At 35.8% G+C, this 13,777-nt stretch overlaps 1 protein-coding gene across 1 annotated transcript; it reads right to left on the minus strand.

The window, feature by feature from the left end:
• Positions 1 to 8,143: 8,143 nt before the first annotated feature.
• LOC145005637 (Phototropic-responsive NPH3 family protein) lies at positions 8,144 to 11,538 on the minus strand. Its single transcript, XM_078964751.1, has 4 exons — positions 11,427 to 11,538; positions 11,267 to 11,336; positions 9,596 to 10,690; positions 8,144 to 8,871 (listed from the first exon to the last, which is right to left on the minus strand). Exons 1-4 carry the CDS (start codon positions 11,525 to 11,527, stop codon positions 8,194 to 8,196), a joined length of 1,944 nt encoding a protein of 647 aa, XP_078820877.1. The 5' UTR covers positions 11,528 to 11,538; the 3' UTR covers positions 8,144 to 8,193.
• Positions 11,539 to 13,777: the final 2,239 nt, after the last annotated feature.

A 13,777-nucleotide genomic window follows, 5' to 3' on the forward strand; every position in this document is an offset into this window, starting at 1 on the left:
AGTCTCCCTTAACCAGTAACTGGAATGCTCCCGAGCCCACAGTACGAGTCTCCCTCAGCCCGTAACTGGAATGCTCCTAGGGTTCGTTGGCTACCGCACGAAGCAGTACAACCTCAACCCATCCCATATAACAAACACATAAATCATAACAATCGAGCATGCAATAATCATATAACATCACAGGTAGTCCTACAGACCTACCTAACAGGCATAACCACTAGCATGCAACACTAAGTCATACTCAACATCTAACACAATTTGAGATAACATATCAAATGGGCCGGCCTTGGTCCCTTAGACCTCTTAGTATAGTGAGGATAACTCACCTCATAGATGTCAACTCAGTAGATAATCCTAACTCTCCGATCACTTGCTAAGAACTCCACCACCTATTACCATAGTACAGATATACTCATAAGTCCTCATCCTTACAAAGTATTCCACAAACCAACTAGTTAACCCCTGGTCAAAGTCAAAGTCATCAGTTAAGGTCAACAATCCATATTGACTTCAACTCGCTAAGTACTCTCGGCTACTTGCCGAGTTCTTTGAAGTACATTCCAAATCGTTGAGTCATCGGGGTGACTCGTCAAGTTCCTTCGATTTTCGATCAAACTTTAAGGCCACCTGTCGAGTTTCCTCCTTGCGAATCGACGGATACACACACATACATATCCTGGAGAAAACTCATCCGACTCGCCGAGTTTGTTCTTCAACTCGTCGAGTCTTATGGCAATCTTCATTGGACTCGCCGATTTGTTCATCCAACTCGTCGAGTTCTCGGCCATCTTCATGTGACTCGCCGCGTCGACCTTGCGACTCGCCGAGTCCCTTCAGTCCTTAAGCCATACAGACCCATTTAAGCCATGCGATGGCTCCAAATTACAGATCCAAGCTTCCAGGACATGCCTTTCACGTAAAGTTGCAAACTTTACGTGCATGCATGGCTAAAAAGGTTCTTAATGCCAAATCTACACTCTTAATGGGGTTTCATGCACAAGGGGGGCCTCAACCACAACCAAGACAGGAACTTTATGATTCTAGAACTTGGGAAGGGTCCAGATCTGAAGTTACAATTTCAGATCTAGTTCATGTCTTGCAATATCAGCTTATTCAAACCATAAAAACCCTTTATCTCCACCATATGAGGTCTAGAAGGAAAGGAAATAAAGATGTCGACTTGATACCTTCAATGGATGCTAACTGAGGTAGATCTCGGATTTTCACTCCTTCCTTGCTCCTATCCTCTTGTTCGCCAAGTTCTTCCTCCCACAAAGCCTTCCTTCCAAGCTTACAATGCACAAGAATGACACAACACACGGGTTAGGGTTTCTATGAGCTCTCAAGGACTACAAGGAGGCCAAATGAGGCTTATGCCTCCTTAAATAGAGTGCAAAACCCCATGATTTAGGGTTTCATCTGCCAGTTCCTACTCGTCGAGTCCCTTTATGGACTCGGCGAGTAGGTCACTAAGTGTGCGATCTCACCTCGTTGCTACTCGACGAGTAGGGAACCCTTAAGTCGTTGAGTAGGACTTAAAACCAAAGAAATTCTTACTTAAATCCATACCTGAGAATCGGGGCGTTACATTGTTATAGATTCCTCCAAACTCGGTGCATTTTAGTCGAATATCTCGCCATTTCGACGTAATTTGATCGGCGTTTCAACTTTCACTTTCCATTAACTCGTAGAAAATGGCTCGAACTTTCTCCCAAAAACTTCCGTAAGACTGACTATTTCCTACAATTGGATCTTCGGAAGCCGCCAACCATGCCTCCACTAACTTTTCTTCTTATTTTGTCCATAGAACCCTTTCTTGGGCGGTAGTGGGTCGGGCCGGTTTTTTTTCCCTTTTTTCTTTTTTGGTTGAGGTGGTGGTGAAGTTTGCGTTTTCGCAACAAAATCCAGCGAAAGTGGTGGTTCTGATCTTGGTGGTTGTGAAATTGGAGGTTGTTGTTGTTGTGACGATTGTTGTTGGAGTTGTAGTTGTTGAAATTGTTGGTATTGTTGTGAAATTTGGTGTTGTTGGAAAGACGGAAAAAGTTGATATTATTGTTGGAAAAGTGGTGTTTGTTGGATAGGGAAACCGGTTTGAAGTAGATTGAGAAAACCGCCTTGAGGTGACTCCATAGTCGGGAATTGGTGAGGTGTTGTATCTAACGCAAAAGCGTTATCGGGTTTGGGATTTCTTTAATTTGGAGGGGTATTTTGGTTGGGATTGTGACAACCCAAGTTGTCCCGTTACATTTCTCCGTTACCGTTAACGGAATATTCCACAATTCAAAAGTTCCGTTAATGAGAAGTCTTCAAGTTTAATAAACATTTCAATTGTGTATGTTTATATGCCGTTAAGTCGTGATAAAAGAAAATAAAATACATAGCACATATTTCCATTTACTTGGAAAATATTAGTTTATTATTACGACCACTAAATCGGGTGCGACCAAAAGCCCCGTTTAACGGCAGTATCGGGTAGACTTCCACTGTGTCCCAACTCAAAACCCTATATAAGGGTGAGTGGAGTCTATTGGAGACTTTTTACACTCTCTCTCTATACTCTCTCTCTAGACCCGTTTTCGCCCCGAAACCGCAACCAAACGCTTCCAAATTGTAAGTCCGCTTACCCTAGCTTATTCTAAACATATTGAATTGAGTTTATAGCCCAAAAATCAAACTTAGAAGCAATGAAAAAGGAGTTTACGGCCTAAGAACCTCCTAAGGCCGTAAACACCCAAAATGAGGCCAAAATGACCCAAACTTGTCCCTATAGGCTTGGAAATAAATTAAGGGGATTGCCTAGGAGTGTTTAAACATCAAAACACAATGATTTAGGGGACAAAAGAGAGTTTACGGCCCAAGCACAAGCTTAGGCCGTAAACACCTCAAAATCATGTTAAAAGGCCCCAAAAACACTCCCAAACCACCCTTAGGCTTCATACATAATTTAGGGACTTGGTATTTTGGGTTTAGATCACTAAAACACATCAAAATGAAGGATAAAAATGAGTTTACGGCCCAAGCACATGCTTAGGCCGTAAACTCCCCAAACATGCCCAAAATGTTGGTTTTTGTCCCCCAAATGGCCTTAGACTATTTCTATAAAATGCTAGGAAGGATTTAAGGACTTAAACACAATGAAACGAGGCTTGATTTGGAGTTTACGGCCCAAGAAAGTGTCTAGGCCGTAAACTCCCCAAAACCCCCTCAAATGTTGGTTTTAATCACCCAAAATAGCATCAAACTTCATAAGAAAATTCTAGGAAGGCAATAGGGGCTTAAAACTTCACTAAACTCAAAGGTTGAGAGTTTACAGCCGTAAACTCCCTTGGGAGAGTTCCTAGGCTGTAAACTCTTGTTTAGTACCCTTAGAGGCCTCAAATCCACTCATGCCCTTTAGGAAAAATGCTTAGAATAATTCAATGAACAAGCTAGAAGCATCAAACACCCAAGAATAGAAACTTGGGAGTTTACGGCCGTAAACTCCCTTAGGTTGGGCCGTAAACTCCTTTTTTGGTCCATGTTGGTGTTTTAAATCCATTTACACACTTGATATGTGAGTATAGCAAAGTCCCACAACTGATAAGAGACCCTTAGCACCCGTAAACGTTACCCGGGACCCCAAACACTCAACCAAAAGTGTTTTCCACTCCTTTGAGTGTGTATAATTGTTTAATTAGTATATTATATGCTAATTGTATGTGAACATATGTTATCATATGTTAAAATAGGTCCTTGTGTGTGTTCAAGTCCTTGCGTGACCCCGAACGCCCAATCGGCACTTTCGTCGGACCTACTTACACCAGGTGAGTTCATACCCCTGAATGAACCTTTTAAATGCTTTTAAATGTTTTATAGGGGGGAATACAAGTTAAACATGCCAGTTATCATGTCAATCGCATATGATTGATAACCCGCATGCACAAGATTTTACCACTTTTACACTGTTTTACCGAGTGCGACACTAAAATGACTTTTACCTGTTTCATAACTTTTACTTATACTGATTTATTCAAATTCATCCTAAATTGGTTTATGAAAGATCCTCTAAGGTTTTAAATGTATTTTACAAAGGAATAAAATTTGTGATTTTCTCTGTACATAAAGTCTTTTCATTAAAGATTTCCCTTTTTGACGTATACTTTTACTTGTTAAACACTGCTGCTTCACTTATACTTATTTTATACTCTGACTCGGTAACACTTTCACTTATACCTATAGTCGCTTATACTTGATGACGCTTATACTTATTCACGCTCTTACTTAGTGATACGATTTCTCCTTCACTTATACTGGATAACGACTTTACTCCACTTATACTTGATAGACGTTCTTACATCACTTATTGTCGTCTCTGCTTCGTGATACACTTATACTTGGTAAGCTTATACTTCATGGTTCGATTATCCCACACTGTACACGTATACTTCACGACTCAGATGTTCCACTGTCTCTTATACTTCACGACTCAGATGTTCCACTGTACTCTTATACTTCACGACTCAGATGTTCCACTGTACTCTTATACTTCACGACTCAGATGTTCCACTGTACACTTATACTTCACGACTCAGATGTTCCACTGTACACTTATACTTCACCGTATGATACACACTCAAGCGTAGTTAGATGTATGTTTATGCTTGTATAGATGTATATAAATAATGATTGAAGGACTTAGGAAGGCTTGTCCACCCTATTTCCTTTTCTTCGTTGAGATGTGGTCTGGTGGGATCGGATGTCCATCTGAAGGTCGTTCGATTCATTAGTTATATATTACGTATACGAGCATAGACATACGAGTTTTCTTCAGTCAATTCAGTTAAGAGTCTATACCTCTAGTCTACACTTACATAACAAACCCACTCCCTCCTAGTAACACACTATACTCTATTTAGGATGCATCTTCGGGACGCGGCCTTCTCCGTCGTCTAGTTGGTAACCAGAGTCTCCTGTAAGGAGAGCGGACATTGTGTGTATAGGCCTATACGGGATTGACAACCCCGCACCCTGACTGCTAGCTACAGTCCACGGCCTACCAAGCCAAGGGGTGACAAATGTCACATTATATAGATGCTTGTAGGGCATCTAGTACTCTAGTCAGTATGGTTACGAGTATCCTGGGTTGCCTTATAATTCATGGCTTTAAGGTAACAATATTTCGTCAGCGATTTACACTGTATGCTGATGTCACCTTTTTCAGAGTCACACTGTTTTGACCTTGCTAGATGTATCTTCATTTGATACCGTCTGGGGTCTGTTATCTCTGTTTGACCTTACAAGATGTATCTTTCATTTGATACCGTCTGGGGTCTGTTATCTCTGTTTGACCTTACAAGATGTATCTTCGTTTGATACCGTCTGGGGTCTGTTATCTCTGTTTGACCTTACAAGATGTATCTTTCATTTGATACCGTCTGGGGTCTGTTATCTCTGTTTGACCTTACAAGATGTATCTTTCATTTGATACCGTCTGGGGTCTGTTATCTCTGTTTGACCTTACAAGATGTATCTTTCATTTGATACCGTCTGGGGTCTGTTATCACTGTTTGACCTTGCAAGATGTACCTTCCATTTGGTATCGTCTTCGGTCTGCGTTCACTGTTTTAGACCTTACCAGTTGTACCTTTCATTTGGTACCTTTGGGGGTCTGTTTCTCCATTTGTTAGACTAAACCAGGCGTGTCGTTAGTTCGATACTTTCCTGGAGTCTATGACTCTTTTGCCTTAGTCAGCAGTCCTCACTGCTGAGGCATATATTATTCCCTGATGCCTCTGCTTTCTTTAATAATCAAATTCAGTATTTTGATATTATTAGCAATTAAGGGAAACTTCTTCTTACCACATTACGCTGACCAGTCTTGGTAGAAGGCTGCTTTTGTTAAAGAAAATATAGGATTTTCTGGAAGGAACTCTAATACACTGAAATCTCTTAAACTATCACTTTATTAAGTTATTTGAATGAAATGTCACTAAATGCTTATGAACTCACCAGCATTTGTAAAAATGCTGATACTCGCTTTTCAAATAACTTGTATTCTCAGGTTAGCATTAGACAGGTACATCCCCGGAGCTGTTGATGAAGATAGCTTTGTACCATGCTGTATTTATTCTATTACTTGTATTACTTTAATTTTTTTGTAATGTAACCTTGTAAAACTATTACTATTAATGCAATGTTTTGTTGTACTTTGATTACTATAATGCATGTGTTGTGATACTTGACATGACGTCATCCACCCCAGAACGTTTTCCGCCGTTCCGGTTTTGGGGTGTGACAGATTGGTATCAGAGCATTGTTTATAGTGAGCTAAGTATATCAATTCATAAAAGATATACAACCTATAAATACAAAAGGGATAAAACACTCTGACCAAGAATTATACTTTAAATTATAACCATATTTTACCAAAGTATAATAACATCCGAAATCTAAACACTCGAACACAAGTATCACAAGAAGAACAAGAATAAAAGTCTTTGGATGTTGAGCACTACAGACAAATCTGGGCAGTTATGTAATCGTACGCTGGAATAAATGTAACCTGATCAACTACCTTTATTCGAGATGCGATGAACGTGTGCTCAGGAGTGATTGTGGTGTGCAACAGGTCTAAAACTTACCAACTAGGATTTGTTAGAGCCAAACATAAAGTTAAAATACTATAAGAGTATTTTAGAGCGCTAAAAGATTCACACTAATCCCAGAATGACATTCAGAAGATGAGAAAACAAACAAGAATTAAAATACCATAGGGGTATTTAGGATACATAGATAACCTGGCGTGAGAATTAAAAGATCCTCATTGATATACCTACAACTACAGAGGGTATACTTCCAAGGTTATATATAATAAGGATCCCATAGGCTAAGAATGTGTGGTTTCGCTCTATTTCCTTTTCCTCGTTGGGATGTGGTTCTAGAGTAGTATCACATATTCGAAGGCCTATCGGATCTAAGCTATATATGATTTGTATACCCTGTGTAATCGTAGCAGGACTCGATGTGGATCATCCAGCGAACTGTTAATAATCTATTAGGATTCTTTAGACATTTCCATTCTCGCACGAACCCTGTAGAAAACCCTACCCACTTCAGTGCATAACATAAGAGTTGATTCCGACCCCGAAGAAGTTCATTCAGAAGATTTCTGTTCGGAAATAAGTGAACTGGGTCGAGACTATTGAAAGCACCAAGTGCCCATATTCTTTTAGGGACTTCGGTGGGAAATTCGCCTAAACTTCGGAGATTCCCGGTCATCCATCATGAAGTGATGACACCCATAATCGGAGTCAGAAGGAAGGCGGAGTGATGACTACATTTACATTTCCAATCAAATGATTTATCGTATCATGGATTCTAGACAAGTCTACAAACGAGTGGAATCACAAGTGCTATGATTTTTGAGTTTACTTAGCTTTAAGATCGAACTCATGGGATAAGATAAAACATCAATATGTACAATATTATGGTGATGTGTCTACAAAAATAGCATGATATTGTACATATTGATGTTTTATCTTATCCCATGAGTTCGATCTTAAAGCTAAGTAAACTCAAAAATCATAGCACTTGTGATTCCACTCGTTTGTAGACTTGTCTAGAATCCATGATACGATAAATCATTTGATTGCAAATGTAAATGTAGTCATGAAATGCGCCTACTTATTCAAGATTCCCCTAATAAATATTCAAGTGTATTACAAAGTTGTACATGTATGAATATTGTCCTTTCGTAGGTTATGTTTTGAAGAGAAGCAAGAATGAATCTCATAAAGTCATTAATATTAGTAGGAGATGATGTGAGATTTGTTGTAAATGAGTAAAGAGAAAATGAATCAGGAGGGTAACCAACTGTTGCGTTTGTTCTCATTTGGTCCCTTTCCTTTTTTTTGTACTCAATATACCATCGAACTTGTTGTTTGTGTTCACCATAACCCTTTGACCGGCTATCACAGGTCAAAAGCCGGTCAAAAGGGCTATGGTAAACACTAACAACAAGTTCAATGGTATACTGAATACAAAAAAAAAAAAGAAAAGGGACCAAATGAGTACAAACGCAAAAGTTAATTACCCTCAAGAGTCATTTTCCCTAAAATTATAAACAAGTTATACTATGGCTGACCTATAAACAAAAAAAAGTATATTGGCCATATCAATAAAAGAAGCAAATTGCATTGCTAAAAAGGGACATTTTTACACTGATTTTGGTCGAATGCTAGTTACACTTTGTTTTCTCTTGGGTTTTGTTCTACCAAACAAACTAAATCTTCTAAACACTTTAAGCAACCTACTAGCATACTTCCTTTGTGAAGCAAAATTCACTGTACCTATACAATTAGTCACTTGACCAATTGGGGTTCTCCTTTTATTCATTGTTCTTCCCTCTAACTCGCCTTTTGTTGAAACTTGTCCATCTTTCTTGGACGTGTTTTGTAATTGAAGGGTTCTTTTCAATGTCATCAATTGTTGTTCAAGTGATTGAATTCTGAAACTTGTAGACTCATATTCTGTCTTGTGTAACTCGGGTTGTTGAGATGATAAATCTTTTTGTATCAAAAAACTTAGTGGTTTGTTTCTCGTGTCTTGTAAATCACATGGACTCTCTACAAGATTTTGGCTTTTCGAGTGTGCATATCTTGAGCTTGTGAGACTTCCTGAAAAGTCTCCATTGTGTGTGTATCGAAAGGAGTCTGAACATTCTTTTAAGGCTTTGTGTGTGTTTAGTTGTTGAATGAAAAGTGCTTGGACTATCAACCGTAGAGGCATTAATTCGTTTTGGACGGCTTCGACACAAACTTCTTGTGATAGTTTTTGACAGTTGAGGTATCTACATACTGTACTCTTTTCGTCCTGTGACAATTCGGGATGCATCTGCATCAAGAAAAAGAAAAAAAATTATCTATACGTATATTTTTGTATATAATAATAAAAAAATCAAGTAATCTATTTCTAAAAATATTTATTTTCATGTAAGATGTAAATCAAATATGACAATAGTATGGTAAGATCATGTGCACTCAATTCACTATTTTTCTTTTGCACCAAGATGATCTAACCAATTACATCATTTTAATAGCCAAAAGAAATATGTAAGATATATTTTTATCACTTATATATTTTTTTATAAATATATTTATCTTAATCAGCTTTTTATAAATTTAGCAAAGATCTTTTTTATTATAATAAATTACAAATTATATTATTCGACAATCATAACCAAATTAAATTACTTGTATATATGTAAATTATTGTTTTATTTAAATATTATTGAGTAATAAATTATTTAAACGTATTAACATTCCAAATAAGTTTGAAACATAAAAACTAAATTTAGTATATATATATCATAAATTAATATCAAATTAAGTTATAATACATTATCACACGCAACAAATGTTAGCAATTATACCAATAACAAACTAAAAATATATAGAATTCAATGTTATTGAACTAAATTGTATAAAATGAAGTTTAACATCAAATTTGATATAAATTAATATTATAACATAGTGTTTTATATATAGTGTTTTACTATACACCTTGAGGTCAAATTCAAAAAAATTATGATACCAAAAGTGAAAGTAAAGAAAGTTACCTGTAGAAAAATATCCAAAGCTCTATAAAGATGATCATGGTTTTGTCTACACGATATGGGTACAATTTCAATGAGCTCCATAAATCTTTTCAACTCCATTTTCATGTCACTAGCTACACGAATAAGATATGAGTCCCATAATTCCGCAACAACAAAATTATAAGGTGAAGGACTATTATTTCCACACATGTTAAACAAAGCATAAGTCGAAAATATATTCTCTATTATCTCCATCTCAATGCCACCTGTCCCACTTTCCGTTTCAAGAAAATCTTGAACTTGCGCCATATGTAACACCCCAGAAATCTGATTTTGTAACTTTAGAGTATACTCCTTGTCTAAATCAAGTGTCAACGATTTAGATAGCAAAATGAAATAAAACCCAATTGGAATTACCTTACTACCCTTTTCACCCATATTAAGCAAATCAAGAATCCCTTTTAGCAACATAGCTATATCTTCTTTCCTTCCATTTTCATCAGAAAGTATAGAGTTCGCATAGAATAATACAATCGGTGTAACGTATTTTTCTTTCATCCCTTGTCTTCTTAAAGACGCGATTACCCTTTTGAAATACCCAAACGGAAGGGCGATAAGGTCTTTTATCCACACATCTTGGCTCAAGACCTCTTGAACCATTTCATCACTCCATTTTTGAAAGCTTAAAGCTTCTAAAGTCACAACGGGTTGATCTCTTCTTCTTTCTGGATCAAGAATCTCCATGCAAGCCATGAAAGCTAAAGATTCAATGCATCGACTCACAATCAAAAGCTCTTCAGCCCATGGGACAAGATTTTGACATTGTTGTAGGACAATTAATGTGTCTTCCCAACTTTGTAATACTACTTGGTTTAAATATATATCAAAACGTTCACATAAGTTGCCTGAAGTGTATTCTTCTGTCATTTCTAGATATTCGGATGCACATCTTAATGCTGCAACATTAAAAGGGTCGACTAATGTGGATGATCCATATATGAAAAGTGAGATCATTTCAAAAGCCTCGGGTCCACCTGGGAAGTTATCGGGTAACTTAATTTCGTTTGATTCGGTTAGTTTTCTGTTGAAGTATCCGCTTTTGGAGAATAAAGGATACTGTAAAAAAGATCATGAGAAATGATGTTAAAAACATTTTAGAATATAAAACTTTTGATAATATTTTTTTATCTAATCATGATGTGACATTTAATAAATTGATTATCTTTTTGTTATGAGGACCACCAATTTCCTAACTAGTCGAATAATTTTTTTTTTTAAATGGTAGACACCACAAAAAGCTTTGAAAGTTAAAAAAGAAAATAAAAGTTATATTTCGCAATAAAATTGCAAAATCGTTCGTCATTTAACAAAGAAAAAGAAATAAATTAATTTTTTTTCTCAGCATTTTGTAGTAAAAAGTAATTTTGTGAATTTTTGCAATCTCACAAATGACCCACTAAAACCTTAAAAAAATAAATCATTTTTTTTCGCGATAAAATTACAAAATTGTTCATATTTTGCAAAAAAGATTGAAGCTTTTTTTGCAGCCTTTTATCGATAAAAAGTAATTTTACAATTCTTTCGTAATTTCACAATTGACTTGTTGTAATTTTATTGCGAAAATATGAGCAATTTTTGTAATCATGCATGTTTATGTTTATGATTATGATGAATATTTTTTATCCAACTTACCTTGTGAAGATTGAAGATTCTGTTAGCAACATGGACACAAACTGAAGCGGGTAAACCTGTTTCTTGACTCCTGATTCACAAACATGAAAAGGGTATGATTGAATTCAATTTAAAAAATAGATAAAGTTGTGATTTTTTGGAATATAATTTGATTACTCACCATGAAATGATCTTGATCTTTAGAAGAGCAGTGACATTTGGAGAAGACAAAGGACTTGAAAGTATGGAAGCAGAAAGAGAAGTAGAACCAGAAGCATTCATTTGTGAGTATGCAAACCTTACAAACAAACTCAGAATTTAACCATCTTTTTTGAGTCTTTTAATGATTATAATTGCTTGATCCGGATTTTCTGATGTTATAAAAATGGAAATGGTACGGTGTTATTAGTTCTAGATTAATCCAGAAAACCAGATGATTTTAAAATGGATTTCAGCCGTTGGATGAGGGGGATTGTGTTGGTCAAAGTAGAATGCACACGTGTGTTAGTAGAAGAAATGGTGATTTTTTTAAGGTTTCGAAGTTTGTTTCTTGAATTTTGGGAAGGTTGAAAATGTGATCAAAGGGTGTTAATCTTAGCCTTTTTAAACTTCTCACATGTGACGTTTTTGACAATCTATACACTTTTTGTGTCCCAATTCACCTACAAACCCCTCCAACTTGCTTTCTTTTGTTTTTATATTAGAGACTATTTTTTTTTTTTGCCTATTTAAAAATATAAATGAAAAGTTAGTTGTTATTGCTAAATTGATAAATTAGTTACGACATGTCAAACACAATTTTTAGGGGTTGTTCGTTTTTTTTAAGATCTACGTAACCACTTTTGTCTGCGTAGTGTAGATATATGTCATTGCAGAGCGTTTATTTTTTGGAAGTGTGCAGATCAAAAAACGTATGCGCGGGGTCTTTCTGACGTAGACATTGACTACTGTCTTCAAAGGTTTTCAGACTCATTTTAACTTTAAAAAAAAGGCCACCGGTTTTTTTTTCTTTCTCTTTTTACTGAAAATGCATTTTTAATGTTTATGACTTGAAATTAAGTTTGAAAAATTAATTTATTTCAACAGCTTCAGACGTTAAAAACAAATCATCTTCTTATTGCAGACTGCAGACATTTGATCCACCTCTTCTGCTGTAGAGGCTTGCAGATATGGTTCGTAGGCTGCAGATATTTTGACTTAAAAAAACAAACACCAACTAAGTCTTATTTATTGGATAAATGAGTAATGATGTTAGTCTTAATAAAATTTTATGTACAAAATGTACGTTTTTATTGTAGACCAAATAAACCATTCTCTTTCATTATAAATATAACAACAATAATCATCAATATTAGCATGAGATGAGTTGGAAGGAAAGAAAAACAAATAAGTAAAAACTTAAAATCGTGAAATATAAGTCAATGTTATTTATTTATTTTGTTTGTTTGTTTAAGTCATTGTGTACTGATTAAGAAAAAAAAAACATTCACGTATAACTGTTTATATTAAAAGTTTAATATATTAAACTTATATTAAGTAACAAAACATGTAACAATTAATAAGTTGTGTTAATTTTTTAACTTTATGCAAAACTCCTTTAAAAAAATTCCTCACTTGTTTGGTGATTTTAATTTGTGAAATTTATTATTTAAAATTAAAATGAAGTGTGAAAGAAAGGAGATGAAGTGAATATGAAGTCTTTCGTGTGGATTGTAGCATAAGTTAACAACCAGGACGGCACGGCTCCTGAAATCCTCCTCTGACTTTTTAATTCCTTATTCTTTGCGTTGTTTCCTCCCACACTACTCAATCCCCACAAATTCTATAGAAAATTTAATTTATTATAGAGTAAATTACACTTTTAGTCCCTATAGTATAATGGTTGTTATGAGTTTAGTCCGATTTTTATTTTTATGTTTTTCCATGGTAATATTTTGTCATGCTTTTGGTCACTAACCCTTGCACTCGAGGTGTAAGTGAGACAAGTCAACTCGCGAGAAACTCGAGACCAACTCGAAAAATACTCGAAATCGACTCAATCTTAATCGAGCCGAGCTCGAGCTTGAGCTACTCGAGTACCTTATCGAGCCGAGCTCGAGTACAAAAATACTCAGCTCGTAAGGCTCGCGAGCTTAGTCGAGCTTAGTGTAACTTACATATATGTTATTTCTTTATAATTGTTCATTTATAGCATATATGTCATGTCTTTATAATTATTTATTTATGACATATATGGTTGATGTTATATTGATATTAAGTTATTAATAGTGGTTTTTTGGTAGTATAAACATTTACATGTGGAATGTTTAATATTTCTTACTCAATTTAGTGATTTTTTTTTTTTTTTTTTTTAAATATTAGTCGAGCCGAGCCGAGTCGAGCTCGAGCTTAAAATCAATGCTCGAGTCGAGTTTGAGCCGAGTTTCGAGCTCGAGTATTTTAGTCGAACCAAGCTTCGAGCTTGATAGTATTCGGCTCGACTCGGCTCGTTTACACCCATACGTTGCACCATGTACTTTCAAATCATTAAGT

Source organism: Lactuca saligna, chromosome 7, assembly GCF_052625555.1.
Source record: "Lactuca saligna cultivar CGN05327 chromosome 7, ASM5262555v1, whole genome shotgun sequence".
In the NCBI taxonomy this organism is placed as follows: Eukaryota; Viridiplantae; Streptophyta; class Magnoliopsida; order Asterales; family Asteraceae; genus Lactuca; species Lactuca saligna.